General features: G+C 42.1%; 1 protein-coding gene across 4 annotated transcripts in view; it reads left to right on the top strand.

The window, feature by feature from the left end:
• Positions 1-22799, top strand: part of AK8 (adenylate kinase 8) — an 81227-nt gene extending 58428 nt beyond the window's left edge. For 3 of the 4 annotated variants that reach the window (XM_026062054.1, XM_026062053.1, XM_026062051.1), the window contains 2 exons: positions 19398-19478; positions 22111-22799. In XM_026062054.1, coding sequence (XP_025917839.1) covers positions 19398-19478; positions 22111-22345 — 316 coding nt within the window. In that variant the 3' untranslated portion in view covers positions 22346-22799. Of the gene's footprint in view, positions 1-18971; positions 19034-19397; positions 19479-22110 lie in introns of all 4 variants that reach the window. The other variant, XM_026062055.1, reaches the window with a different exon arrangement.
• Positions 22800-27802: the final 5003 nt, after the last annotated feature.

Below are 27802 nucleotides of genomic sequence, written 5' to 3'. Positions count from 1 at the left end.
GTACTATATGAATCTTGAAGAGCCAAAGAACTTTGAATGATATCAAATTCATCTTTGCAGGAAGCTTTCTGTTTGAATACTTGGCTCTCTAGTTTGTAAAAAGCTAACTAAATCAGGTAATATTTCAGAAAGAGTCAGAATTCAAGATTCCCTGATTTGGTCTGCTACACAAGAGTTCCTGTGCCCTTACATGCTCTTATTCACTTCAGGGCAAAGGACTGGCTTGTGTTCCTGCAGACAAAAAGTTTTTATTATGGAATACTTACGTGAGATTGTCTCAAATTCCTGAAAGGAACTGAAGATCTTTACTGAATCCAGAAGCTAAGTTTCTCATGTGAAAACCTTTCCCGTATTATTCAGGAAGCTGAGATGATGGATTTCCTGTGTTCAGTACCTTGGGAACATAGACATTTCCATTCTTGTGAGGGGAAAATACATTGCTCTGAGAAGGAGATCTGAGAAGTGCCTGAAAGAAGAACCAGACTTTTAAAATCCAAATTCACAACGACAACTTCATGGTACTAGTCTCCACAAATCAACAAAGACAATTCAGGGCCTTCACCTGACACACAACTGTTGTTCAAGAAAGGAAATGAAAAAGTCGTGGGAAAGCAAAGTGCTAGTCAGATCGTCTGACCCGTGCTTTTCCTCTCTGAGCGTTCCCTGCTTTGGTGGCCTCACTGAACTCACAGCCCTGGGTTCCCTCAGGTCTCCTGGTTTGCTCCCCAGCTCTCTCGGGTGGGATCCAGCAGTATTAAAGATGCTGTTTGAATACTGTAGTGTTGAAACTGAAAGGCCATCCTGCAGCTCTCGTCTGAGACTGTTTGCTATGGAATCACTTTTAACTAACAATTTAGCTAAGTTTGGTATGCAGGAAACGGTGGAGCTACCTGTTCCCTGTACCATCAGTTGCATTCTGTGGAATGTAATGCAGATAAATCTCACCAAGGTAAAACATGATGTACTTTGTCAAATCTGAATATTTCTTCATAGACTAAAGCAGTCATTTTCAAAATTTTACCTTAATTTCCTCAGTAGTTCAGCCAAAAAAGAACCATATATCTGCAAGTCTGATTTTGCAGGATTTAGGAGGTTTTTGTAAGGAAGATACTGGTGTCAAGAACTGGCTGTAACCAGAACAATTTTTGGCTAATAATGACTGAGGAAGGAAAACTTCAAATATAATGGTGTGGCAGCATTTTAATTTACATGGAGAAAAAGCATGCACATAGGCAAAACTCTCAATAGTTTTATCAATGTGAAGACTGTGGATGGAGACACTTTGTAACTGGGAAAGCATGATAGGTAAAGGAATTTTTTTTTTCCAGTGTTATCAAGCATCTCAAATTTTTGATGTTTTACCATTTACTTCAGTGTTTGTGGTAGTAAAAGTTGGCTGAATATTATTCTGAGTAAATGTAGAAAGGTCATCCTTACTTCTGTATGGGTTAAAACTTAGTTTATGAAAGGCTGTTGCTGCATTTGCTGTCTGCTTTTGAGAGCACAAGGGCAATTACTTGAAAAGGAACTACATCAGGAAGGTACATTACCTTTGGACTCTATGATTACTAGAATTTGGGAACTTTGGAATAAAAACTTGGGACAAGCTTGTGCCAGCTGTGCTCTGGTTTAATAGTCTCTCTGGATCTGAGACTCCTCACAGAGTAAGGCATTACCGTGAGCTAGTGCGGCTGGCAAAACTGGCCCATACTGAGAACCACAGGCAGAACAGGCATTATGCTGCTTTTACTTAGATTCTCCACGCTGAAGATCTAGGAAGACAAGTGCATCAGTCTGTAGCAAATATAATACAGCTTGGGTGATTAAAACTGTCAAGTAATATTGCATATTGAATGGAGACTAGTTTGTCATTACCATGAGGATTAGAAAGTGTAATCTTCATTAAAAAATCAGTGGATTTACTGCTGTTTGCCTTGGAACAAGATATTTGCTCAGAATTTTCTAGTAAGTAAATTTAGCAAGTGCAGGGCAATTTAGGAGAGCAGAGCTGAATCCTGTCATAGCTTGTACTGAGGAGAGATGTTGCAGTGATCCCTTGTGTCTGACAGATGCACTGGTTCTAATTCTATTCGTTTGGATCACCAGCAGTCACATAAATGTATTAATCACCATCACTTAAACTGGCTTCCTTTGGCTCAGGTGTAAGTAGTGACCCGGTGTTTTTGTGCTATGTAAAGATCATATTTTCTGTCCTGAAATGTGTAATGTTTAGAAAAATCTGTATGACAGAACTCTGTCCTTTTTGAGGCCTCAGATGCATTTTGAGTCTGTCCCATAGAAGCTTTTATCTTATACTTTTCTAAGATGTATTTCTGTAAGACTAGTGTCATGGTTTGCACATGATCTGCTCTGAATGTTGATTAATATCCCACTGATAGGCACTGAGTGAATGATCCAGAGAATGGTATGTCCTTTTGGCATAACTGACCAAAGATCATGGTACAGGAGATTAAAAAAAAATTGTTTCATTTTACTAGTAAGTGCCGCCACTTTTGTGAACACGAGACTGGGACTGTTAATTTCAACAGATTTTCAGGCAAAAAATAAAAGAAGAGTTTGTCCTCGTGTACTTGCAGTGAAATCAATGGATTTGTACTGGACACAGATTTGTCCCAAAGTTTAAAAAAAAAAAAAGAAAGAAAGAAAGAAATCATGTGGTCTCTCAACCCTTTGAGTCTTTTGGACTCTTCAGATTGACATATATTTTTCTTAACAGTGTTTCCAATAAAACACTGAACTGTCAAAGCTAAGTTGCAGGTATTTGAAAACTTGCCGTATTTTTGTAAAGTTTACTTTCTCCTTTCAAAAGTACAGTTTTCTCACAGAATTCTGTCTCCAGCTGTACATTTGTAACCTCCGTGGATGAGACTGCACAGATATAACTGGAGGAGGAGCAAGCCCTTAGCTTTCTTGCCACCATTCCAATTATAATTGCAGCTTGAAAACTTGCTGCCAGTTTTTTGGTTGAAAATATTACTACCAGTCCGTTATACTGAATCCAGGATTTTATTAACGTTCAGTCTCATCTTCCGTCCTCTCCCTTCAATTGTGAATAAGCTGCTGAAATGCATTTTGCTCAGTGATTATTAAAGAACACGTCATATTCCAATTCTGTAATTCTTACTCCGACTAAGTATCTGCTACTCAGAAAGATCACAGCAAAACTTGCATAACCTGTGGTGGCAGACCAGGAGCTTGGACAAAGAGATCTAGGACTAGCTCCAGTTCTTAAGGTCTTCTCCATGTCCTTCTTTTGCTGCTTGTTTGCATTATAAACATGAGAAGTTCAGTCAGTACAGCTTCCAGATTGTCCTTCTGCAAAAACTTGAGCCTAGCTTCCCCTGATTTGTTAAGCATCGTCTTGTTTTACTGCTAAGTGTGGGAGAGCTCCGTGTTTGGGCTGAATATTTGTTTTTAGCTCCTGCCTTCTAGAGAATTTCTCCAGTGGTTCCTAAGTTTCTAATCGTGCTGTCTTCCTTTCCCCCACCCCTACCTGACCCTGCTATAGAGCTCAACTGTTGTTTTACCTTGTTGATGTTTTGTCTATATTTGCTTTAACCAGATGCCCCTCTTTGCATGCAGCACTGGGACTCATCCCTTCTCTCCTATCAACAATAATTAGCCTTGTAAGACTAATGGAAGAAATCGTGTCTAATTACCCTGTTGAAGGCCCAATTATGTTATTAACATTTGTGGGCTATAAGCTAATGATGAGGAGAGCCTCTCATTTGCATAGCATTAAGTTAATTGAGCTGAAAGCTATGGGGTGGATAGCGGTGATGATAGCAGGATTCTGTTACAGAATGGATAATGATGACCGGAGCAGGACGATTCACCTGACAGGTTTATTAATTAACAGCTATCTGATTACCTAAAAGAAATGGCAAGTGGCAGTCCTTCTGAAAGAAGCTGTGGTATTTTTTTTAATGAAAGATGCTATATTGTTGCTAATATTCTAGGGTGATTTATGGTAATGGCAGCGCAAGCCCTTTACTGGGAGCTGACACAAAAAACCTGCTCTGGGCCCCCCCTGCCCTTGCAAAAATGCCTTACGAATGTCTGATATTTCTAAAAATTCTAATTCTTATAGTGGTGCATGAACTAGTGCTGCACCAGTGGATTTGCTTGGCTGTATGAACAGTCTACTTTGAAAATCCTGAATCCTTATATAATCTGGAGGTCTTGCCCTTGGAAGAACTGGAGGATTTGACTCTGTAAAAAAAAAAAAAAAAAAAAATTTTTGTTACTGTGTTACAAAGGTTTCTGTATTGTATTAGGGAGAAAATAACTATAAATCTTCAGCTTTCAGATTTCCCTGCTATGTACAAACTGGGAGTGAAGGTGAGTGCCCTTTACCTTCCGTTTGTTTCTAGATACAAACAACTGTGCAAAGATGTCAGGCTTTTTAAAGAGCGGGAATCTTTTTTATTTAAAACAGTTGTAAGAATAAGAATCCGTCTTCACCCTTTTGATTAGACATCAAGTTCTATCCGGTTAATTCCAAACAGACTGTAACTCACAACAGATTCAGACAGACTCTTGTCTGAACAAGTACATCTTTTACACAAAAAAAATCACTCTGTTTAAAAATTGCCTGTGCTAATCAATCTGCCATAACTCTGAGTGACTTGCTGCACAGTTGCTCTTTGTTAGCAACGCACATCATGGCTCTGAACGCATCTGGATGTCAAATACAGCTTCCCGTCAGTAGGTCTCATTAGATTTTTTTTCTCCTGCATTGAAGAGCCCATTATTAAATCTTGTGAGCTCCAGACCTCACCTACCGACTAAGATACCCAGTTCATCCTGGCACAACCTTTCACCAGACGTGTCCCAGGAAAAAAAAAGGAATGCAACGAATTTTAACCTTGCAGAGAATGACCTTTTATCCACTAAGATAGCCTGATAATTAGTATTTCAATAGTAATAGATTTGTGAAGAGTAGAGGTCTGCAGATTAAAATTCAATCACCATTATTTTGCTGTTGGAAAACTTATTATTCACAAATTTTTCCTATTTTCTGCGATCAGCATTTGCTGGATACAAAGGAACTAAGAACATGGCCTTAATCTGATATGGCAAATGCACTTAGAGGCCAAAAATTTAGCTTACTAGACACGTACGTACATTTCCAAATCACCACTTCTGTTAAAAGGAGAAGAGAGGAAAATTGGAAAACCAAAGATGAAGCAAAGAATCTGGGAGAATAGCTCCTGGAGCTGGCTAAGAGTCTGACGTGTTCAGTGGCCGTGACTAGCAGCCGCCGGTGAGAATAAAGGATCCAGCTGTTAACGCTGATAGAGGGAGAGTGACTCTGTGCAGCTGCGGACACCTGTGTGATGTGGAGCAAGCAAATGTTTGTGCAGCATTTAAAAGGAGCATCTTCCATCTCCTTCCAGCGTGTGATGGTACAGATCCTAATGTCCATATTTGTGTAGAAATTACCTAAAAAGCTTGTTCAGGAGACACAGCACAATGACTGAGTACCTGTGCTGGAATTTAAACCTGACATCCTCCTGGTCCTCATTAGCTTTCTGTAATCGTTAACCCACACAGCCAGTGTTGGATAGAAATATCTTTACTATATAAATTAGTTTTTTCTGTAAGGCATTCAGTACTTCACTACAATGCCTTGCTGTATAAAATAGACAAACACAGCATCAAGCCAAGATCTGATAGATCAGGAATTATGTATTTAATTCAGAGTTCTCTATAGAGTGCTCGTAAAAGCTTGATCATGATAGAGGGGCCCATAAACATTTGGGAACATAAATATTTCTGTAGGAAATGGCTTTGTGAAACATTTAGTTGTTGAGTAATAAGAAGAACAGAGAAAATCAGATGAGTAGAAATCTCTAGGTACTAATCTGATGGGTTATATATGTTGCAATGATAATAATGTTGAGAGAGAATTTTTATGGGACCAGTACCAACAAATACATTGAGTCCTGCACTTTTACTAATATTTTCGTCTTCTTCTGCTAGCCCCACTTGCTATCTCTGCTGCTCCAAATTCAGCTGTAAAACCCAGAAAAGCAGTGGATAAGACCTAGGAGTGCTGAGCTGCTGCGCTGTTTGTTTGCCCATGAGGGCAGAAGTCCTCTGAACTCACATGTGTGAGCTGACTGCTTTGAGCAGGCAGGGGAAAAGCCTTCGAGTCTCAGGCCATAATCAGATATTACTAGAAGAATGGATTTGCCTCTCCAGGAGAGCTGGTGGATTGAATTATGTAGAGGGCCTCATCCACATCAACCACATTAGCTTAAGCCATTGGTGAACTGCTTAACCTACACTGGCCAACCATGCATTGCAGTGGTGGGAGAACGCTCCCACAGTCCCACCTACCAGCTCTGCTGCTGGGACAAAACTTCTGTCAAAGACATACAGGGATCTACTCTTCTCCTGGCAGGTCAGGGGGCAGCTTCTGTCAAAGAACAGCCTGGAGAAAGCCCGGTGTGGACTGGAGGCAGTAAGCGCTGCAGCCAACACAACGGCACTAGAAGGGAATACATGACTGAGTCCTCAGGCACCTTGTTGCTGGTATAACCAAGCGCTTGATGTTCCCAGTCATGAAGGGAAACAGTGGAATTAGTGGCAGAGAGACTGGTCACACTAAAACAGATCTTAGGTTACATGATTCCCACTTGTGATCAGGAGTATTAGGCAAGGACAGATTATGATAAATCAGATCACTCTGCCTAAGGCAATAAGATTTAGGAGGGGTAGGAGGTTTGGATTAATTAGTTCAGTCTGAGTCTCCAGAAAGGACCATTATCTGCGGAGAACCAGTGGCCATATGGATTGAGGAATATTGTGGGTGATGCTATGAATTCTCCAGTGAAAAAGAACTTGAAGAAAGCAAAAATGGAGAAGTAATAACATGTGAAAATTATTTTGGAAGATGCAGGCTATTGCATTTGGGAAAATTATGATGAACGTCTCAGTGAGCCAAGCTTCCACTGAAGCCAGGTATTTGAGCTGCTCTGCAAGCAGGTCAGCTGCCATTACAAACCTTCAGTAGGGGAAGGTGACTGTGTGGGGGGAGCGAATCTGATCACACTGCCCACAAAATCTACAGAAAGCCAGACAGTGTTTGTTGTCAGGGAAGGACTGCAAGGGAAAATAGGAATACGTGAGGATTTCAGGGGAAATGATGCGCTGGCTCTGTCTTTTGCTTTTCTGGAACATCCATTACTTGAGTATTTAGGCGTCAATCCTGCTAGACAACACAGGGAAAGATAGTTTAGAAAAGCCCACATCAAAAAGTATTCTAAATGACCAAACTGTAGAACAAAACATTCTGGCAGCACAGCTGGTGCTCTTGTCAGTCTGCAGCCTAGAAAATCAGAAGAGAACCAGTAAGAAAAATAAAAACAACCTAAGAATAGCTAATCAGGTTAGAAGTGATGTTTTGGCTGTAAGGATTTTTTGAGGGCTGTAGAGAAAAACAGAATAAGATTAGAAAATATTTGTCTGTCCTGTATGACAGATGTGGGAGAGGACGTTATCATTTGTTACTTCTCTTTCCTCTGAAAACAGCAGCAGCAATGGGCTGGCAGGCACAGTGAAATGCAGTTAGCAAAAGTAATGGGAGTTGAAAGTTTGACCTTTTGTGATGGAAATTTCATATGAAAAAAGGGTCTTTTGATAATTTCTCTATCCAATCAGATATGGGAGATGTCTTGATCCTGTTTCCTCATTTGCATGCTGACTGATCTCATTTGAAAACCCAATCATTCAGAAATATTGGGACGTCAACAGAAACGTTACAAGCAAGGAGCTGTTTTATCTGAAAGGTCTGCAGGATGTCATCTCATGTTTTTCACTCCAATGGCCTGATCTCTTCTTCATGATCCTTGTTTTTATTGGCAGGATAAGCTGAACATATTGAAATGCAAATAACCCTTTCCACATTGAACCAAAATATAGGAGTTTTTCTCTGTGTGATTGATTGTATCCAGGGCTCTTCAAAAGCAACAGAGAAAATACTTTCTGCAGTGCTTCTGATTTCTTGACACTGCCAGGTTCTGATGTTTGCCGTTAGCAATCATTGGCAGAAGGTGATTTCTGTGCCTGCGTCTTACCTCTGCTCCCCCCGCCGCCCTGTAAGAGCAATGTGTTGATGCAGTTTCCCATTTCTGGGACCAGTGTGTAAGGTCATTTAGCTTGTCTATGCATACGCACACATGCACACGTGCTTGCAAGTGGTTATCCCAGGTGCCGATGCAGTGTCATAAAGGTATTTAATGGATTTTACCAAACTGCAGATGTTTTTAATCCAGTAATGGTATCATTCAAAGCCTGCCCGTCTTGGCTTTCAGCTGTGTGCATAACTGTCCAGGTGATTATCTGGCTGCTCAGATTTCAGATCCTAGGCACTGCCCACTTAGGTGAGTTTAGCATCAACTTTATCTCCCAAACAAACAATTTAACCTTTCTTTTTTCTAGAACAGGCAATCCAATTTCCATTTTACTTGACCATGCAGTGGGTTAATGGCAAGCTTTCCTGCTGTGTAACTGGTGTTATTATCCCTTATTTCAGAGACTGCCTGTTAAACTAATGTCTTAAGCCAAAGTTTTGCATTACTTAACCCAGAAACTAGGAACAAACTAACAATATACAATAGTTCTGAATAAAAGAAGTGATTTAAGATAGTTCTTTTTTGGCATAATACCTTTTTAACATCAGGGTCAAGCTGTATAAGAAATCTTTTTGTTTTTTTAGTGTCCAGTGAAATTTTTTGAGATTTGAAAATATCCGTGTGATATAGCAGATGCAACTGAGACTCTTAAAACCCACTGACAAAAAAACCCCAGTGAACAAGGAGAGCCTTGTTTCTCCATCTGGACAGCACCTAGCTGGCTAATCTGAGTGCTGGCCTGGGATGTGGGATGTTCTGTTCAGCCCCTAATTTCTGGGGCTTCTTAGGATTGTTCTGCTTTTTTGAAAAAAGTAAGTATTCACTGAATTTAAGCGTCTTGCCTCCCTGGTGAACACCTGCATCATTGAACTGCTAAAGTACTCTGCTTTTTTGTTTTGATGTATTTATTTATACAAAACAGAACAATTCCAACAGAAGAGAAGGGCAGAGGTGGATTCTTTTAGTTTAGCATTGCAGCACTTGGCGGGGAGATGGAGGACCCTTGTTCCGAACCTAACGGCAAAGAGAACCTAGCACATTCTGAAGAGCTACCCTGAGCGCCAGCTGTTGGCTAGCCCTGCCTAACAAAACCTTCCTTCAGACTGGTGTATTTTTTGCACGGTTTTGCTTCTGGCTAATCAGCACGCCTTCTTGGGTTCTCTGGAGTTGGCAGGTTGGGAGGGGGGGTTCACGCTCTCTGCTGTAAGACGGGGCATGTGAGGAGGAGAAGCGTATACCTGGGTGACAGGCTGGGAGAGGAGGTGTCACTGGGCCACTCCGCTGGGACTGCTTTCCAAAGCCCTCTCCTAAAGGGAAGGGGTGCAAGGAAAGGGATGAACCAGATTGTAAGGTTTACATAATAGGCTATTTTGAAAATCGTTTAGCTGGCGTTTGTACAGCGCTTTGCAATGTAAAGCCCTGCATTAGGCAGTAGGGCAAGAATCACTGCAGTGCTTCTCAGGTGGGTGACAATATACCCAATTAGGGACCCATAAAAGTTAGCGGTCTTCATCAGGCTACAGAAATAGTGTACTAACCTGGCTTGCTCTTTAGTCTCTAGTCACTAGATCTCAAAGTCTAACCACCAATTTGTGTGCGTGTGTACTGTTTAGCTCATTGCACCTAATTTCTTCAGCAGTGAAGGTACCGCTGTGCGTGGGTTAGGGATTTCACCGCCGGAAGAATGTGCCTGTTTTTGACGGAGGGCAGGAGTAGCTTGGCTGAGAGGCCTCTTCGGTTCGGGAGGGTCCGCTTCATCAAATCGTGTGGCCCGTCAGCCAGGGGGCTGCGCTTTGTAAAACACCAGAAACAGTAAATCTCCCCATTGCTTGTGCGATAAACTGGAGTTGTTGGTCTGAATAGCTAGCGCGGCTCGGCAGCTCTCTGAATTAGACACTGAGCATCCTCCCTGATGGGAAATCAACCTCCTTCATCTCTCATGTATTTTAGAATATGGAGCCATGTAAGTTAAAGTACGATGTACTATTCTTGATAACCACCGCAGTCTAGCTGGATTTTTTTTTTTAAGGATACTTCTCTTTTCCCCCTTCTTCTCTTGCTCCCCAGTATTAAAAAATAATAAATGCAGTTTAGTTTACCAATATTTTCTCTGCAGTGAAGTCAGTATAGAATATTAGTGTCCAAAAAGTTGTAAAACAAAAGACTATCATATGTTGCACCTTTTAATCATGTAATTGCTGAGTGACATTTAACTCTGAGGCTTTAAGTTACTCCTTTGTCAGCCAGCCTTCTCCTTCTGCCCCTCTCATGCCTCCCTCCTCCCGAAGCAACCTGCTTTTGCAGAGTGGTGCTTTAACTACACTGAAGTTTGGCTGGGCTTCTACATATTACAGCAGCAACACGAAAGCAAACAATTGAAGTATTTGAGAACAATGAAATATGTATGGCTATCTGTGACAGCCTTATAAAGCAGAGCAATTAGCCGCGTAATCTGAGAAAGCCAAAGCGACCAGCAGCCCACGGTTCCCTATTAGTTAAATGCTTTTTGTACGTCCTCATCCCATCAAATCAACTAACACTTCCTTTAATTGGTTCATGAATTATACAGCTTGGCTGCATTATAATTTAATCACCAGTAAACATTCCTGGGGCCCGCTGTAAAGTGTATAGCGCTCATTAATTCCTTAATTTCAGCAGATGGAAGGGGAGATCGGATGAACGGTGGCAGTACAGAGCGCCTTGGGCAATGGAAGAAGGAAAAAAAGGTGGGGGGCCGTTTAGGTTTTTTAAGGGCTGTCAGAAACTCAATCTGTGAGCTGTCAGCAGCCTGGACCCATTTCCCCCTGCCTCCCCCTGCCTTCACCCCACCTACTGCTGCAAGTGACTGACGGATTCATACGGAGGCTTGTCAACCCGTCTTTAAACATCAAGCCAGCGGGTAAACCAAGCCCAATGTAAATTAATTCTTGTCTTACGGGCCCCCCTTTCTCTGTCCCCATGAATATTTCATGGCGGGCAGCATAAATATTAATTCTAATAGCTCTGCACAGTGGTTATTATTTCTGTTTTATGACAAATATTCATAAAATATTCAGGACCCTTTTTTAGAACATTTACACACTTGATTGTGAAATTTTCCAGCTTCCTGGGGACACAGTAAACATATTGGGGTTCTCTTGATGGACTTTTTTCTCTCTTAATTAATACTACGCCACATTAATATTTAATAAGATTTAGTTTTCTTTTCCCCAGAAGTGAACCCTATTACATTTGAGGATTTATTTGACAGTATTTAAACAGGGAATTTTTATTCCCTATTATGAAATTGGTTTCCTTTGACACATATTTAAAATGGCACATTGTAATCCATTCTTTTATTCCCTCCCCTTGCCCCCAAATCATACACTTTTAGGTGTCGGTTCTTTCATTTATTTTATTTTATATAACAAATATCCTACCAACAACAAAAGTTAGCATTTAAATGATTGGCGGGGAGACCTGTATGTAGTAGTTCATAATAGCTTTTAAGATTAAACATCATTTACTATAAATTTGATTCCATTTATTCAAAAGGAAGAAAAGTATAGCTTTCCTTGTTAGGACCAGCAGGTACTAGAGAAAAGCTGCAGACAGGTAGCAAAGACATCAGTTCTGATATGAGTTTGCTAGTGCTTAACCCTGGAGATCTTGCTCCACTCAAAATTTGCTTTGCAGAATCCAGTTGCTGTAAGGAAGGGGTGCAAGCCGGTAAGGAAACACGCTTGCGTTTGGGGGAGCGGATTTAGGTTCCTGACCTCGGGCCTCTGGGGCTGCAGAGGCTTTCGATTACTGAGACTGAGTTTGATTAACCTTACAGATAGTGGAAATTGTGCCAGCCACATTACTTTAAAGCAGTGCCTGCTGCCATCTTATTCTGTGATTCATAAAGCACCGCTGGAATGAACTCCAGGGGGAATGCAAAGATGCTGGAATAACAGCTGAGAGTAAGAAGGAGGCAAAGAATAAAAATGAGGGGAGAAATGTAAAGCAGTTTTGAATGGAGGTGCTAAGGCATCCAGGGCGCTGATTAGGTATGGAAGGAGTTAACATTGCCTTCTCAAAGGAAGCTTTAAAAATGCATTGAAGCCCCTACAATGAAAACGTTCCCTCTGCAGATGTGTGCTTTCCACTGTGCTTATGTAACATTTACACAGCAGCTACTTCTCCAGACCACTGTCGGGTGGAATGGCTCTCGCTGCCAGCAGGCCTGGTCTTCCTCGCTCGTGTAAATCCGCCTGACGCCGGTGGAGCCACTGTGCTTTATCGCAGCTCGAGATCCAGCCCGTTGTTCTGCAAAACAGGCAGACGGGGCTGCCCAGCGAGGCAGCGTCTGCTCCCGGGGCGAACGCTGCTCTGGTACCCGCTGAGATGCCGCTGAGCTACCAGGCTGCTGGGGTGGGACGCGGGAGGGACCCTGCTGCCTCGGCTGCCTCGGCTGTCGGAGGCTGAGCACGTCCAACTGGGGGGTGGAAAGCACCTACCGGAGTCGTTACTCTGCACTGCTGGCGAAGGGAACGTCTGCAGCTACGGAGGATGTTGTTCATCTTGCTCCCCCGGCCAGAAGCTGCGTACTGGGAATAGTGCCCCACTTAGCTGCCGTTTGTGGTTATTTGACAGAAATGCAGTCGTTTGAAAAGAAGGATCCAGTGTCTGGAAATAGTGTCAACAAATGAGTTATTGTGGGAGCTCAATGAGGAAAACACTTATGCCAATTAACCTGTGTTTTAGACTTTATGCAATGTATTTTCTCTTATGGTCAAAACCTTGAGGGTGAAATCACTTCCCAAAACAGAAACAAGTATCTTTCATCAAAAGATATCCCAGAACTTCAAAGACATTAGTGAATTAAGCCTCCCAACAGCTCCTTCTATAGATAAGAGATGGGGATCATTTCATCCGTTACAGTGAGGAGCAAAGTTGTATTTAGGGTAGGAAGGAAACAAAGATTCATGTCCAGGTAGTGGTGCAGCCTCCGAAGAACATTTCTAGCCTGTGTACCTCTGGGCAAAATACCTGGTTTATAGCTGCATTGAGAGAAACCTAAATAACATGGGGAAAAGATAGATGGGATCTATTTAATCCATTTAATTTTTAAGAGGGGATTTGGGATGCTGAGTGTAATTATGGAAATATAATGTGGTCAGGATCCTGTGGCTGGGCCCCTGATTCTTGAGCCAAGGTGTCAGGTTCGAGGTGTGGCTATACTACAAGAAAGGGAACGCTCCTTAGAGGAACCCATTCATGCAAGTCAGATACCTTGAAATAAAAAAATCAGTATGATAAGATGATCTGGGTTTTAGCTGGGAGTAGTCACTTGTATTCAAATCGGAACTTCCTTGTACCCTTAAACTTGAACTAGTGACTTGGTTTGCCATATTGCTTTTGATAACTCAAGGGTGCCACCTGAGAAAAAGAACTTTTTGCAATGCAGACTTTTTCTTGTATCTTGGCCAGGTTTGCCTGGCTTATTGTCCTTGTATGATCTAGCAGAAGTTTGTACAGTTTTAGACATTGACATTTTTAAAACCAAAAAATGGTCAATTTTATCAATGGGTTCCACAATTTAGCCAAATCCAGGAGGGCTGCTAGAGATGGTACTTGTCTCTCTGCTGGTTCAGTCCATAATGCCCCCAAGGCTTTTCATCATTTTGCGAGAGCCAAGTTGCTTTCTTCACTGCCTGCTTTGGCTTTGTTTTATGAGCCAAAGGAGAAGTTTTCATTTGTGCCAATGATCACATAAGGATTTTACCTGTGGAAGCTTTTCAGAGAGTTATAGCATCCATACACTTTAACAGCCTCATCTGGTTTTCAGCTTTATATCTCAATTACGGAAATTGTAGCCATTGCATTGCCAGAACTAAGTTCTCCAGGAGAGTTATTTTCCCAGGGGAATTGTGCCATAGCATCAGATAACGCATTGATATCTCCATATTGTGTAAAATGTACTGTGCCTTATCAAAGGCTCCATTTTCCAGCCTCAATTTGACATTTTCTATTTGTCTGCCTAGAAAAGGGGGTAGGTTTGGGTCCCTTCCTTTCCTTCCTCCCCTTTTTCACTCTCTCTCTCATTCTCTTTCCCTTTCTCTTTTGCTCTGATTTAGCTGGGATTCTGTCAAAGTTCTGACAGTAAAGTTTACTGTAACTTTGAGATCAGGCAGGAATCTGATCTTCACGTTCTTTTTTTGAAGCAGACTGATGTGGTACGTTGTAAACTGCCAGGAGCACTTGCTAATTTAGTAGTTAATGACAGTCACAGAGAGTGTTTTTCTTGCCCCTGGAGAGGTTTTAGACACAGCTGGGGTAGATTTGCCACTATCAATTATGCACAATTTTAAACAAGAATTGGCCAGCAGGGGCCTCTTTTTTTACAGAGTGCAGAGCGTGAAGAATGGGAATATGGCAGCTGGTACCTGCCTATGGGGGAGAAGATATATAGGATTCAAGAAAATAAGGAAAAGATTAATAGCCTACTATTTTTAAAGTTGCAGTTTCAACTTAAAAGTTTAAATGCTGCAATAAAAGTGGTCCATTTTTTTTAACTCAAGCATCTTAACTTTATTGCAAAACTTGGTCTGGCCCCACTGTAGCCACAAGCACATCAGTAGTTGTTACTGGTCCTAGCCTGTTTTTAAAAGCCAGCTAGGGAGTCAGGATTTTGCCTTGGATATAATGCTGCATTCTGATTTCATCCTTAAATGAAGATGAGATGTGAATGCAATTGGACTTAATGGCGTAGGTGAGCTTTCACAGACAATAATTACACAAAAGGGCTTGGCTTTGGGCTCCACTCCCCTAGTGTCAATCCAGAGTAACTCCAGTTAATGTGCAATGACAAGGACGAGAGTCTCACCTAAGTAAATAGCTCAGCTCTAGAACAGTCAACATCCAGATCATTCATCCTGGTCAGCCTTGTAAAATAGCTATGTTTAAGTTACAGGACCAAAAGCTGTGGAAGGCCATGGCCTGCAGGCAGAGCTTTGGTTCTCTTGAGACGTGAAGGCAGCTGGTGAGGCAGTGGGGCCATCCTGGAAGGTCAATACCTGTCTGGGGAGGAGAAGCATCCCTTGATCCCTAGCTCGGTCATATCAGAATTCAAGCACGCAACATGTAGTTTGTTATGGCAGCCTTCCTAATTTTTCCATTATAGATGCTTTGACTCGGTGACATTATAGCTACAAAGCAGGAAAACCACCACCAAAAAAAATTCTCTTAAGGACAACCCTCAGCACTGTCAGTTGTAAACAGCTTGGATTAACTAGGTTGTTTGCCATCCAGAACAAATGTATTGGGCAGGATTAGATGAATACTATTGTGTAAGTGGAAGAAACTTCCTTCACCTGCCATATGGCTGTTGTGCGTTTCTTAAAAACACTCTCTGCCACAGTCAGTCAGGCTTGAAATAAAACTTCTACCACCCCTATTTTTGCCTGACCCTTCTCCCTTTGTGAAGGGAAGCCATCCTGGTGACCTCTAAGATGTTAGAAGACACCATCCAAATAGTCAAATGCCAGAAGTGATTGGAATAGCCTCTGGGAATACCAGCTGGCTGGTAGCAAAACAGCATTGTATTCCTGCTGGCGGGGGCCCTACATATTTCATTGGCACCCAAAGGTGGGCTAGTTCTCAGAACAGGGCCTTTGACTAGGTACACAATGAAGGTGTCATCAACATTATTACTTTGCTGGAATGTAATCTCTCTAATGTGTCTAAAGGCTGTAATAGATGAGTTCAGTGATTTAAAGTACAGAGGGAAAGAGGCAGGATTCTGACACAAGTCTTTTTTTTCCTTTTAACATTTGTGTTCATGGTTTTATTATTTGTGAAAGCTAGCTGACAGGACCGGACCTTCTCTCACATCTCTCTCCTGGGAGCAAGAACAAAGGAGAGGGAGCAGAGCTTTGCTCGTGAATCACTTGGCTTCGGTCCTGCATCTAGCAGCCGTGTTGCCACTCCATGGTAGTTATGGGGACGTGTCCTCAGAGACCTCGGCTGAGAGACTCTACCAGGTTATACCCACAGCACACCAAACTGGAACTGAATGCTAATGATTTTTGGTTGTCCCTCGGTAGGAGTTGAGCCCGTGATGCAGGAATGCGAGATTGTCCGTACAGCTCTGGCCGGTCCTCCCCGGTTGTGCGCCTGGCAGTCCTGCTGATTGACGTTGTTCACCTGTTGCAGAGCTGAACTAACAGCTTGCCAGCTCTGAAAGAGAAGCTGTGCTGGATGCTAATCTAGCAGCATAATGTGGTATCCTTTGATATGAGGCTGTGTTTCCTTGCCTCCCTGTCTACCAATTCTAATGACATCTGTTTCATATTTTCCCTCGATAGAAGTTGTGACACAGTACAACACACAAAGCCTGGCTGATTCCTAAAGCAAGCTTTATGGAGGGTGCATTTATATGAAAAATATTACACTCTGTATGTGAAAGGGGCCAAGCGCTGCTTGAATCCAGTACTCACTGCGAGCTGGTCCGGTTGCTGCTCCGAACACTGGACGGAGGCTGTGGATGCAGCCCTGCATCTTATGAGGATTTCAAGGAGAAATCTGACAGAGATGTCACCTGCACGATTGGAGGTTCGTTACATGATCATCGTTATAGCAGTCTGAGAAAGGGACACAGGGCAAGATGTTGCTCAGGAACACCTTGAGGAGCTGAAGGAGATGTATGCCGACAGCTGCAGAGAGTGCGGGTGTGTAAATGGGCTTTACTCCCGTGACTAAGCCCCTTGGGGTCGCCTAATAGACTGTGCGTTGTACGTGTCTCCGTCAAAATGATTATTAAGCTTTCTAATTGGAAGTATTTTAAGTCTAGCCAGTAGTTCTGTGTGTGTTCTTCCCCTTATCTTTTTTTCCTGCTTCTGAACGGTTTTAAATTGACAGCTCTGGGGAGTGATGTTTTCTCTTATCCGTAGGAGATGTGCAGTATGGCAGGGCAAGGCATCACACCTTCCGCTGGAAGGACCATAAGATTAGGAGTTTGTGCTGTTATACTGTATATTCTGTCTGTGCTGTTATACAATACATGGGGGGAAAAAAATCCATATTAGCAGAAATGTCTATACTCTCCCACATCTTCCCCCTACACTTTTCTTTAATGGTGACACCAGACTGGCTAATAAGAAGCATCGTGTATAAAAAGGAAGGGAATCTCAGACAAGGCTTTCAGAGTTCATTTTGTTGGCAGCTTTTTAAGTGGAGTTTTTTAGGCTCTTCTGTTTCAAATACCATAATACTTTTTGAGCTAGTAACTATGAATTACGACAAGCTTTCTTGATATGCCAAGTTATAATCCTGTAGTGTTTTTGTTTATTTCAGAATATAATAGGAAGCCGTATCAATTATCATGACTGTATAAATGTTGTTCCTCTCTACTAGAATATTCATCTTGAGACACATCATCAGATGTTACCTGTTCTGACAGTCACATTTTTGTGCCATTGTTGGGCAACAGAAAAAAAGAAAAACAAAATGTTAAGAGTGTAAGGGATAAAAGAGTGTTGAAACTGTTGTTCTTTTCCTGTCTTTGGAACCTCCGAGATCTTGAATGTTTTATTCCCGGCTGTTATTTTGTTACCACAGTGTGAATAGAAGTCATTATCTGTAAACATTTGAAAAGAGAAATGATTTTCATAACTTTAAATCTTACAAAGGATTCTAGTAATCTGTTATGTGCATGCCAAGGTAAAGCTCAGCCTTTCATCTGGTCTGATCCCACCCAGTCAGTATAAAATGTTCCTTTGGTGAATGTCTAAAGCATATAGTATCTTTTGTGAGAGGCAGACAAAAGTGAAAAGAGGAAGTCTGGCCTTTAAGGCAGCAGCAGAGGAAGGTGCATTATAAAGAAAGGTGCATTTACAGCCTTCAGGCCTTGTTTGGTTGGTAAAAGTTTATTTCCATAAGTTTTCGAAGGAAGCCTTGTTCCTTTTTTTGCTTTGAAAGAATTGTTAAAGGTGATCCCTGTCCAGCCCTGCTTTGCTCTGGCATTGCAGTGGTCTCTCCCATGACCATGGGACGCTCCCCAGCCCAGGGACTCATGTCACCCGTCCTCAGCAGCGTGCTGAGAATTTTCTGCTGAAGAGTTTTGAACTAGAATATAAAATTAACAAAATGATTGTAACAAATTGACAAGGAAGGGCCAATTTGGGATGGGCACAGTAGTTTATACAACAGTATAACGTGACTGGGGTTGATAGTGATAGATATTTTCTGGTTCAGCATCCTCGATTCAAATCAGGGCTCTTGCGTAAATTGTGTGAAATAAGTTGGCAAGTCCCACTCCATTCTCTGGTGAAAAGCTGTTCATAGCAATAACTCACACCGTTGACACTGACTTTTTAAGATGCTGAACAACGTCTTGTTCAAACTCAATGGGAACTGCAGATATTAATCTTAAAACCACGCATTAATGTTTCCTTTCTTAGCAGTCTCAAGAGAAAGGCTAATGTCGAGTGGTTTCGCATACTGAACTGCCTTCCATGTCCTAGCACTGGTCTCTGCAGGTTAATGCCGATGGAAGGGACAGGGAATTGTCAGCATCATAATGTGGCATGAACTAAGTCTTATTACTCGCTCTGCTTTAAAGGATGCATGACGGCAGTAGGAGATAGGAGGACTCACACTTTGGGACCATGTGGGGAGGCAAGGGTGAAAGAAGTGAGAAGGGGCTAAAACAGCAAGCGGGAAACCTCTTTTACGGGCACTAAGTCATGTAGTGCTGTCATGAGGGAAGAACACGTAATATTGGCAGGCAAGCTTTTCTTCTGTCCTTGGCAGGGACAGCAACAATCTTCTGTTTACCTTTTGCAGAAGGTCATTGGGATTGGATTTGCTAGTTCGGCTGAGCAGCCAAATCCGGAGAAAGTTGCAAGGTAACTGCTGGATTGTAAGTGGAATATGACACACTTTCACTGATAGTGGCTCCAAGTGCAGTTCAGTCACTGGTGTCCACCCTGTGCTGTGTGTTCGGCCCTGTTGCTGTGCCTAGCACTGTACATGTCACATATCAAAGAGCTCCTGCCTCCATGAGCTTGGAGGCTAAATAAGATGTGAGGAGAAGCAGAGAACAGAGGTGCCGTGCATATGCTAATCTTGCATGGTTGGCAATCTTGAGCGGTACTGCCATTTCCATGTCTGTGTGTGCCCTTCCTTTAGGGTAAGGATTAACTCATACTCAGAAGGTCACAAGTGCTGTTCTCGGGATGTTAATGCTGTTAATTATTATGTTCTCCATAGGGTATTCTTCTTCAATCTCCCCTATGAGTCCATCATGGAACGTCTGTCTCAATGGAGGATTGATCCAGCCACTGGGGAAAGGTTAGCATTGATGTCTCATGTTTGGCCATTTTTAAGTCTGTCAGTGAGATGAAAGTGTCAGATAGACTTCACAGAAATCTAAGGAAGCTCAGGAATATTGTACTCTTGCTTAGGGATTCCTTAAAAGAAAGGTTTAAAATTTCATAGCTACTCAAGTACCAACCTACCTACCTGCTGCAGCAAGGTCCTGGTCTCAGAATAGTGCATTTTAAAATCCTGAGACTGAAATCTACAGTAGCAGTAGCTCGGTTCTGAACATATTAATGGTAACTAAGCTGGTTGGTAAAATAATGCTGAGGGAATATGTCTGAAACCTAGCCTAAATGCAGATGGTTTTCACCCATTCCCGTAGGAATTGTGAAGGCTTTCCAGCTGGAGAAGAGGAAATCTTGCTGCATTTTACTTCCCCCAGCTCCTGTGATGGTTCTGTGAACCGAGAAATGTTAATACATTTCCTGCTCTGTAGAGCAAACGTGTTTGAGTCACTGAGTCACTGCAAGGTTTGGTTCTCAAACGTGGCAGTTCGTCTCACTGGCAGTCACATCACCTTGTTCCATCAGTGACCTTCAGGTCTGCTATCTCCTCCACCCTTGTTTTCAGGGGAAAAGTAACAGTGAAATATCTTACTAGATACCTGGTGGATTTGGCACTGGATTTGCAACTTTTGCTTGTGGTCTATTTTTATGATTAACGTATCAAATAGATAATTCCCCACTTTTAAATTGTAAAACACCATTTTACTGTTTCTAATATTTCAGTGCATCCTATTGAATCAAAGACAAATACTGAACCCTCAAAAATTAAGGCCACAAATATTGGACTTGTGTCAAAGTGATACATGATTATTCAGATATTTCACTCTAGGTGCTACATTAATTTGCAACAGGAACAGTGATTTACCGTAACTGTTTTCTTTGTTTTGGTAATAAGTGATGCAGTTGTTCAAAAGAAATTAACAGTATGAAGGAAATCATTCACACATCTTTGCATTACTTATCATTAGGATTAGCCTGTTCAGTATTTGCTCCAGTTAGCACGCTTTCTTCTTCCAAAGTCTGGGTTTTATTCTTTCCAAATTCATTGTGAATTGAATTGTTTTAAATGCTGTATCTAATCCTCAGCATTGTGCTAAACCTGCACCACTGGCTGCAGTGTGGTGAAGAAGGTGGCCTTCAGCTGTTCTCTGAATAATCCTAGTGTGCAAGGAGCACTGTGTTCACACCATCGTGTCAGCTGGAACTATAATGCAGTTCCGTACAGAGACACAGAAACTCTGCTTCTCTCCTTGTTTTTTTTTTTTTTTTAATATGTCTCAGCAGTTTCAGAAAATTTGGCTTTAGAGGAAGAGAGGTAAATTGTTTTTGTGTTAGGGCAGGAGACATTTAATCAGAAATAGTGTAACTGTGGCAGCAAATTTAAACACCTGTTTGCAAAAGAGCTTTTAGCACTTGTTGGAAGCCTTTGATAGTATAGAAACATTGTCGAAGTACTTCTTGGTCCCAGCTGTCTGGGCAGACTGAGCTGGGCCACAGCACTGCTGCTGGGCCCTGGTGATGAACACAATCCTCTGGCTTGCTGAAGGCTGCTCACTAGATGAGTGAACCCCCAACTGTGAACCCAAGCCAAATTCTGGCATTTTGGAAGTTAGAAATAACTAAAGTTTAGGTCAAAGTGAATTAACCTTTTATCTTCAGTGATCATAAAAAGACATTGAGAATTATATTCTACCTGGTATCCTCCCAGAACCAGAGACTGGGGTAGGGTATTGATGTTAACTTCTTCCAGTGACCTTTAGTACTAACAGTATTAAACCTACTAATAGTGGGTTATCAAGAGGGAAAACATATCTGTGTTTTGAGCTCGAGGTTGTGGTGATTTGGAGTTTGTGCTGAACGAGGCTTGTGCTTCAGTCACCCTTATGCCATTTGCTGGAAGCACTCAGCTATATGCTTGCTGAAAGAAAATACTTTCCAAAATTCAGCATTGGCAGTACCAGCCCTGTTGCTGGCCTTTTGAATCTCAGCAGGGAAGTCCCCAGTGCCTGAGACCCTTAAACACATTTTAAGATACAGGTCCTTTCGTGGTGCTTGGATGCAGGGCTGTGTTTGGACTCACTACTTCAATGCAGAGAGAACACTCAAATTTTGGCAGGTTTTTTCTGACTTTTGTCTGCCATCAGCATAACAATAAACCATAGCAAAGATTTTTAACAGACTCTAAGGGTTAAGGTTAGGGTTTTTTAGATACAAGACTGGGAATCAAAGATTACAAATAAAATGTGTGTTACCTTGGGATCGGATCTGGATCAAATATAGAAATGTTTCTGAGCCTGGAGAATTTTGGGCAGAGAATAGAGATTTCTCTGTTTGCACCCTGTGTGAGGTATATAAACACCAGCAATGGTGTCTGTGGGACAGCTCAAGAGAAGCCCTTGGCTCTCGAGTATCTGGGATTCTTGAGAGCAGGAACATCAAATAACTTACCCTGAAATTTCCAATCATTGTTTTGAAACAAACCTTGACCTAGAAAGAGGCACTTCCAGGGACCTAGGATAAGCAAAAACATAGGAATTTCTTAGGCTGCTGTGTCTCGAGCTCGAGCTGAAGTGGTGGCATTTGTATCTCATCTCTAGATATCACACTACGTTCAGACCAGCTCCAGCGCTGGAGATCCAAGCCCGTCTGAAGCAGAACCCTAAACACAAGGAAGAAAATATTGAGATGCGCCTGGAAACCTATTACAGAAATGCCAAGGAACTGGAGGAGTTTTATGAAGATGCCTTTTACGTCAATGCTGACCAAGACCCTCGAGCTGTCTTTGAGTTTATAGAAAGCTGTATCATTAAGCCCCTTCCACGCAAGTCCTGACTTAGGAAAAAAGTTGTTTTGGCTTGTCTGGCATACATCATGAAATTATGATTTCAGTCATAGATTGCAGTATGAACAAAAAATTTAAAAGGCTTATAATTAATAAGGATGATTTCTTGAAATCTCTTACATGGACAGCTGGGTTTAAACTTTCCTCTGCAGTGTTTGCAGTCCTATCACTGAAGTGGCAGGTTTTCAAGAGACCAGGAATTCAACCAAGCTCTGTCTAGGCTGGGTGAAGTAAGGAGAGTAAGAAACCATCCTTCACAGGGAAAATTTTAGTTGGCTTGAGATCTTTGTTTTGTGATCCAGGCTATGAAGCCCTGTGGCCACGAAGTTCATGTGTTTAATTTACATATCTTTTTCTGATTTTGTGATTCAGCGAATGGCAGATTTGTCTTAACCATGTAACACCCATGTAGCCAATTTGGAATATTAAAGCTAGATGAGTTTGTGTCTTAATTCACTTGGTACTCTCCATCAAAACTACCCTGGCACCACCTGTCCACTTCCCTGTGACAGCCTGCTGTAAGCAAACACATATGGGCAGGGAATAACGGAGCTTGCAGCTCAGTGGTGTGCTTCCCCCAGAGACAACAGCAGTGTTTCATAGCCAGGAGACAGATGTTTTCACGCCCGTGCTAACTCAGCTTGCTCAAAGTTCTCACAAAACAGCCGGACAGTCACTCCGCTGATGCACCAGCCTTCCCGTCACCCTGGTCTAACCCCACAGCTGGACAGGCTCACAAAAAGACCCAGAACAACTGGAAATAGCACCTAGAGCCACAGAAAGCAGGTTGCAGTTTCATCACGTTCAGAGCCCAATTAAGGATGTAATGAGCCGCAGGAGCAGCGAGGTTACTAAATTGGGTTTTCCTGGTGGAGGGAGGCTCTCAGCTTGTGCCAGAGGCTTTTCCGCAGCAGCCATCCTCCTACCTTATTTTCTGCTGGTGGAGGGCTGCACCTGTGGCTGACTTAACGTAGCTGCAGCCGTGCAGGTTGGTGGCTGGTATTTTGGCTCTGGCCAGATCAGGTTGCAGGAGATGCAGCAGGTAAGTCTTTCTTTGCTAGAAGATCTTTGATGAAAGGTATGTTACAGCACTCTGTTACCTAGCTCAAACTCTGGCTGTGGAAATCCACATCCTGAATTACTTCTAATGAAGGGCTGTGATTTGTTCCTGTGATTCAGAGAAGCGCCGAGTTTGATACCTTTATTATAATTTTCTTTTTTTTTCCCACTCTCCCTTGTGTATGAGTGTGAATTCTCAGTGTAAAGATGATACTGAAAGCATTGAAAAGGGACTTGCCCGGGGAACTGGGAGGAGCTTCAGCTTTCTCCTTGAAGTCTCCGTGCCTCGGAAGGAGCAGGAAGCATGTGCCTTCCTCTTCCATAGAGCACGGGCTTCCAGGAGCCTTTTGTTTTCAGATGGCTTCTCTGTTCCGTATTGCTGTGGATAAGTCTGTCTCTTTGTGGCTGTTGTTGATCGTGTGTGTTCAAGTCTATAGGGAGTGCTGTAGGGACGTACCTGCAGAACTCCCTCCTCATTCCTGTAGGGTAAATGCAGGTGAGAAGACTCCAGTTATGCAAATGGCTCAAATGATATTATATTATTTATATTATTTTGGATGGTCAGAGTTTAACATCTGACTTTTAAAAACCTTTGAGGGGTTCAGAATGGGAAACTGACTTTCCAGCCTTGAAGGCAGCCTTAAAAATCTTGGAATACATATGTCTGAAATCTTAAAAAAAAAAAAAAAAGCCAAATCCTCTGGCACCAGCAACGCGAGTTGAGTCCTCTGTGCCTGGTGTGCTGAGACATTCCAGCCTGCAGCACCAGGCTGCAGCAGTGGCTGCTCCCACTGCACGGAGCCTGACCGCAAACCCTCCCATAAGGCTGGGCCAGGGCATTTGTAACAGTTCTGCCTGTTACAAATGTGCTGTTTGGTAACCTACTTGAGCAGCTGGTTTTTGTGCCATTGCTATAAAGATATGGTGCAGCATTCATGCATAATTGGGAGGCCTTCTATTAATAATACATGGGAAGCTCATCTTGCTAATATCACCTTCATCTGAGTGTTTCCACTAAATATTTTGATAGATGAAATGGATAGAGAATGTATTTAAATACTGTTTGTACTGCAGCTAGGGTACAAAAGGGACAGTGCATCTTTAATTAGACAGGTACATCTGCTTAATTAATTTAGCTGTAAAGCCCTTTTTCCTCTTCATTCTTTCATCTATATGCGCCGCTATATTAGTTCCGCTCTGCTGGTTCCATAGAAACTGAGAAAAAGAGCTCATCTCATTGAGATGCGCTTGGCATGTCTGGGTACGGAGTCTCAGGTCAATGGTCAACCCCCAAGGGTCTGCAGCAGGCCTGAAGTGCAGAACGTAAGGGTTAGCAGAACATGCTAATACTCATGTAGAACTCTCCCTCGGAAACAACTAAAACAATTGACATTCATTTAATTACTGTAAACGAAACAGCCCCTGCATCACTTTGCATAGTAAAGCCTCTTAATACCAAAAAGGTTCAGTGGATGGAAGAAGGAATTAGGCTTTTATAATTGGAATGCAACATTTGAAAACCAATTTGGTAACTACGCTTGATTTTATTAGCATCTTATTCTGGCAAAACAAATGTTAAGCAATGAGAAAAACAAGGTAAAGAGGAGGTGGTAACAACACAGCAGGGAACAGACTTTACTTATTTTATAGTGTGCCCAGTTCTGAACTAGACATCTTTTATCACTCTGTTTTCCAAAGACACTTTGCAGAGAGGGCTGTTTGGAGGTTGTGTTATACCCTATATATTATGCTGTTAATTATGTTGTTCAGCAACAAGATGAGTCCGTCCAATTGCTCCACAAGATTTTGTGTCCATCTGCTCCAAACAATAAATCCTTTGAGGCGCTGTTGTGGAAGGCTGTTTGAACACCTCCAGGCAAAACCCCAATCCTCTAGCACCATCTCTGTGATTCTTGAAAGAATCCCCTTCCTTCCTCTTTGCTTTCTGGCCTCTCCTCATAGAGCTCGGGTGCTTCTTGGGTGACGATGCCAGCACAAAAACCTTAAGCGTAGCTGGTTCTACAACTGTCCATTCATGAGATGCTGTAGAAACTGTGGGACTGCAGTGACTGAAGAGGATGTTTTAGGGCAAAGACATGCTTGGCAGGCTCCTGTGCCTCAGGTCCACTTCCCATACCTGCAGCTGGAGCTGGGTTGATCTTAAGTAGGAACAAACTGGTGTCATCACCCTGTAATTGCTCATCTGTGTGGAGCAGTCACGAAAACAGAATCCAAAAGGTAATTTTTGCCCTGTTTTTATGTTCTTACTTGATACAGAAAAGTTTTTCCCCCTCTACAAGCAGGTTTTCCTTGATACTCTCCTCTTTCTGCAACAAGAACAGTTTGATTCTATGGAAAAAAAAGAAAAAGTGATGTCAGGCCCCTTTAATCAAAGAAAGTTGGTTAATACATTTTTTTCTGGATCTGGAGTGCTGGGGGCATTCAGTGGTTCAGGAGGCGAGGAGAGGGGAATGTCTGTGTGGCAGAAAGGCTGTAGTGGAGCCCAGGTCCTCTCTGACTTTACCACCAATGTTGTGTGACAGTGGCCTAGTAACTACAAACACTCTGAGATCATGGTATAAAGAAATCTACTGACCTTCTTTACTTCCACTGATATAGGACATTGCTGACAGATACAGTTATGAAATCAGATATTTCAATTAAGTACCAGTGATAGTGAATGAGAAAAGTAAGATTACAGGCTTCAGTTCTCCTTATAAGAAGTTATTCATAACAAAAACTAAATTGTAGCTCTAAGGCATCGCAATCTGATCTTGAAAAATAAAGTGGTAGCAAGGCCAGTATAACCATCCAGTCTCTGTGTTGAAACAGATAAAGTGTATTTACTGTATCTGGAGTTGTCAGTCCCGTACTGATTTAGGATGTAGTTGCTTACTTTGTACTCAACATGGAATTAACTACAGATAAATATAATTAGCAAGAGTCTTCACAAACAGGAAAAAGTGAATACAAATCAGAACAGGCAAACGTCCTTCCCACACAAATGCCATCTAATTTTACAGAAGACCTGTTAGCCTCAAACAGATATTTAATGAGGCTGGAGTAGGAAAGAGGTCCAAATGTAAAAGTGGTACAATGAAGTGTTGTGGGTTTTTTGTTTTGTTTTTTATTACTGACATCGTTCATTCATCTGCTCTCACCTTTCAGGAAAAAAAAGAGGTTTAAAAACAAATTGCTGTACTACAAAAGTCTCTTGTAAGCTGACATTCTTCTGCCTCCTGACTTTACTGTGCTACCTTGAGAAAGTTAACCCTTGTTTATAAGTAAATAATCAAGGTGTGTATATGTCCACTCAGGGTAATAGCAACCAACATCTTAGAGGCAGAAAGACCTGGTACAAGCGACTGAACGTGACCAGAGCATTGCTTCCCTTGCTAGAAGCTCAGAATCAAAACTGCCAGGCAGGCGGGACACGATAGCTATGAGCAAGGTCTGACTTCTACTCTGTCAGGCTTCACCTGGCTTCAGGGAGAGCTGGGCCTATGTCTCTGCTGAAGGGATCTCTGTAGCTTCAGTGGCAACTCGGCATGCTTCTTGGCCAGCAAGGTACGGGCAAAGTGAGCAGTTTACTACCTAGGAATCCAAAATTGTTAATGCTACAACTGGGAAGTTATTGTCTGGATCTACAGACTCTTCTTTTAAAGTACACTTTCAGGTTTCCTGTGTCTCCCTTCCTCCATGCACGCTGATAAAACTAGCGAATGCTCATTTTCACCCCCAGGCATTTGAATGCTTGTAAGCATAAATTCCTGGTTTGCAAGTTATCCATTGCATCTGATGCCTCAGAGTTAACAAAACAAGGCACATTTGTTACATCTCTCTAGAAAGTCACTTCCTTAAATCTGTGGAATGAGTAAGACTTTCTTCTTCTCTTTATGTATAAAATCTTGAAAGATTAAAAGGAAGGGCTAAATTTTTATCCTTATTTGCTTTGGTCAGCTTATGCTAAAAGTTACTTATCCTTTTGCTCTACAGATGAGCTACAAGGTTACCATAGTAAGAGATCCAGTAAGTGGAACAGAAGAGCTGCCTATATGCAGTCACTGCACAGTAAAACTCCTTTGAAATGAGCAGTGTCTAGCTGTATCTCTAGACCTATGTTCACCTTTACCATAGCCCCATAAGTGAAGTCTTTCAAATGTCACAATTGAAAAATATGACTTTTTACAAGGCATATAGTTGCATCTGCGGCTCTGCGTAGTCCTCGTTAGAGCTATGGGCATACTGAGGTGAGTGGGGGGTGTTCTTAAAGAGTGAGGCTTTATGCTGAAGGACTGAGTGCTTTAACTACACCACTCCTTCTGGCCAGTCTTGGATGCTGGCACCCCATGTTCCTCCCAGGAAGTCATCCCCTTAAAATACAGACA

Source organism: Apteryx rowi, unplaced genomic scaffold (assembly GCF_003343035.1).
Source record: "Apteryx rowi isolate R43461 unplaced genomic scaffold, aptRow1 scaffold_19, whole genome shotgun sequence".
NCBI lineage: Eukaryota > Metazoa > Chordata > Aves > Apterygiformes > Apterygidae > Apteryx > Apteryx rowi.
The sequence above is the reverse complement of the archived record's forward strand: the minus strand, read 5'-3'. Positions and strand labels throughout refer to the sequence as shown.